General features: G+C 33.0%; 1 protein-coding gene across 2 annotated transcripts in view; it reads right to left on the reverse strand.

Annotated features, from left to right (window-relative positions):
• Positions 1-2,116, reverse strand: part of LOC107660803 (ancient ubiquitous protein 1-like) — a 26,192-nt gene extending 24,076 nt beyond the window's left edge. The window contains exons 1-3 of one of the 2 annotated variants that reach the window (XM_016450225.1): positions 1,913-2,116; positions 1,102-1,239; positions 324-474 (exon numbers count right to left, since the gene is read on the reverse strand). In XM_016450225.1, coding sequence (XP_016305711.1) covers positions 324-474; positions 1,102-1,239; positions 1,913-1,953 — 330 coding nt within the window. In that variant the 5' untranslated portion in view covers positions 1,954-2,116. The remainder of the gene's footprint in view (positions 1-323; positions 475-1,101; positions 1,240-1,912) is intronic. The other variant, XM_016450226.1, reaches the window with a different exon arrangement.
• Between the last annotated feature and the right edge of the window lie 1,262 nt (positions 2,117-3,378).

The raw sequence follows: 3,378 nt of genomic DNA on the forward strand, positions 1-3,378 counted from the left end.
CTGTAGTTCATGAAGTATTAAAAGGACATTTTAAATGTATTTTAAGAAATACACTTAAATTGCACTAAATATACTTAAAGTGGTTCCATTTTAACAATTTCAATATATTAAATATATTACAAATAGATTAAAATCAAACTTAAACATATCTTGAAATACACTTAATATACTTAAAGTTGTTTCAAAATAATACATTTAATATGCACTTAGTATAGTATAATTTAAATATAGTAAGTATGTCTGAAAAAGCACAATTTAAATATATTTCTTTTTCACCTGGGACATCATGCTGGGAAAACACTAAGACAAACATATACACTCACCGTGTTACAGGAGGTCAGAAGGTTGATAATATTGTGGTCGAAATGTGTAACGTGATTGCAGATGTAAAGTCGGGAGGTTTTGTCCCGCAAGTGTGGGCTATTCTGCCGGACATGCAGACCCAGCACTGAACACATTATTCTCACTATGAACCTATAACAACAAAGACAAATGTGTCACCAGCAATACTGAAAACACATCCAAACACAAAAATAAAATCTGCCAAACCAAAAGTGTCAACTAACAGAAATAGGATACAATTTTCAAAATCTGACATTAAAATTTATATACATGTATTAAAAAAGTTTGTATTTTAGGTGCCAAGTTATTCACAATTTTTAAACCCTTTTAGCTTGTTTGAAGTTCAATTAAACATACTGTCGGTTCTTTATAAATCTGTATGTGAAATAATTACATATGAATGCTGTTAAAAAAAAAAGCTTGAGAATGTCACTGCAGCAGTGTTATTATTAACTAATACAATTAAAATAATTTTGGTCATTTGAAAAAAAAAAAAAAAAAGCTAAAATAAATAAACAGTAGATGAAAAAAAACTTACATGAAAATTAGAAATGTTGCCTTGGCAACAAACTGAAATAAGGTTAAGTACTAAAATGACTAAAACAGAGAACAAACTAAATACTTAAATCTAAACAGAAATATTTAAAACACTCAAAACTAATAAAAAAAAAGAAAAAGAAAAAAAAACAAGCACAATAATAAATCCATGTCTTTTGCTGTTATAGCTGTATCTCTTGACGCTCCAGTGTGGCATCTTACCTTCTGACAATACTGTCAGGTAGTGCACAACTCACTAGAAACACATGGACACCAATAAATATTCGCAGTAGCATCAAACACACGCCGACAGGGGAGTACAGCAACAACAACAGCAGGATGAAGCGATCATTTGGTAACCTGTGGAATGAGATGACAGGAATAGCAACCAGCTTCAGGATCTATTTCTGATAAGAGCCGTTTGCCAGAAACCACCATCTATCTCTCCGTGTCAGAGACCTGAGCAGTGCACACATTTCAACTAATGTTTACTAATTAGTGCTTTATTTCTGCTGTCAAGTCTGAGTTACTATAGTCTACTAGATCAGAAAGACAAACCTAAGAAACATGAGTTATGGGAAACCTATTGTTTTTTGTGGGAAAATCAGCTAATATACGCTAATGCATTCTGATTTTTTTTTTATCAGTTTTTTAATGCAACAGGCCTTACTGTCGACATAAATAACCGCAAATATTAAGACTCTGTGTTATTATGTAACATATTTTAATGAACTATTAACACAGCCAGACTTTTTATATACTGCAACACTCTCATAAACCATATAGTACTATTCTACACTGTTTGATTAGCCTTATGGCAAATATGGTGTATTAAATTACATAAGTGCAAAAGGAATCAGAAAACATGTATGTTTACTATCCATTCTCATATGCATGTATCTGAAGATCATTCAAAGTCTCTAATAGATTTTATACGGTTGTGTTTTTGCGAGTTTGATGTTGACCATGCTACGGCTAATTACATTAGCTCTGCAACTGTTATCATTTCAAGCTTGAAATGTGAGTAAGTTACCGCTGGAAGTCGAACATCTGCTCAATCCCCCGCGTTTCCATTATGTAAACTCTTTCTGGGATTTTTTCAAAGGCTGCTGCATACTATTCTTCAGACTTTAACGGCAGGTGAGAGAGGGAGATACGCTAGCTCGCCATTAGCCTGTGCTGTTATTCGCCATGTTGAGACGCTGCTGATGTTTCTTGATGGAGAACAAAGAACTTCACGAGAAAAAAAGAGATCAGACACTCCAGAGCTATTTCCGTGTTAGGTCACGTGCTTCACAGTAGCACATCTGATTGGTCCATAGATGTTAAGGATCGTTTTTTTCTGGCTTTTACGCAACAATAATAAATATTGGAGAAGCGCAATTATCCACAAATGCAGTTTAAAATAACTATTTATTGTTAGATACAGACAACAATGTTGTCATTAATACAATGAGACCGATATTCAATACAAATATTATAAATATTTATCTATATGTGTCTTGATTACTATAAGCGTCTTGATTACTGCAATGTATTTACCATTTCAGTAATAAGCGCTGAGGTAAAAGTCCAGCGTCCTCATGTTCCGTACTTCCGCATTTGTTAAATAGTGAAGAGTGGACGAGCTGGTAAGTAAAGCATCTATGTTCCTCTTGAGTTTTCAAAGGACAACTCACCTTTCATAGTCATCTTATTCACTTGCTTTTCCAGGCGCAGTTTTTTAGTTAAAGGCTGACATCTTGCGTTATGGAATATGAACTACGATACAGCCTGCCTTCATTAAACTAACACTAAAAAATAGTTGAACTTAGAACTTATTTACTTTTTTTTATTATTATTATTTTTTATTAGTATTAGGTCTCTAGTATGGAAGTTTGTTTCCTTCACGGGACAAAAAATAAAAAAATTAAAAGGTTCGACTTACTAGCTCACAGTTCTGGGTTTCTCACAATTTTGACTTTTTTGTTTGTATTTTTATTTTCGCTGTAAGGGAAAAACACCTTTGCATTGTGTACAAAATTCTATAGGCTATTATTTTTGTAAGAAATTAATTTTGTGAAGGAAACACTTGCGGTTTTCAAACACTAGAGGGTACCACATTCCTTCTTAATTCCCAACCGTCATCTTTCCAATTCTCAAACTCTCAAAACAGAACTGAGCTTGTCATGTTCTGTCAATTGCTCAGTTACTTTGTTAGCCCTCCATATAGTTTAACAAATTAAAACCATTAAATTAATTAATAAAACAATAAAATGCTTTATTTTTCCTACTCTTTCTCCTTCTAGGTAATAAGTCAGAGTCAGGGTTAGCAAACCACATCTCTCTCATGAACAGTTTGACAGTATATTGACAAAGCAAATAATGCAATTTGTCATATATTGATCCAAGTATACTGCAATGGTAATATGCTACGCAATCCAAAAAACTGAAACGTCTGATCTACACGGCTGCCATCTATAATAAAACTCACTATACAAATATAGTCCATTTTTCTCC

Source organism: Sinocyclocheilus anshuiensis, unplaced genomic scaffold (genome assembly GCF_001515605.1).
Source record: "Sinocyclocheilus anshuiensis isolate Anshui unplaced genomic scaffold, SAMN03320099.WGS_v1.1 scaffold1289, whole genome shotgun sequence".
Classification (NCBI taxonomy): Eukaryota; Metazoa; Chordata; class Actinopteri; order Cypriniformes; family Cyprinidae; genus Sinocyclocheilus; species Sinocyclocheilus anshuiensis.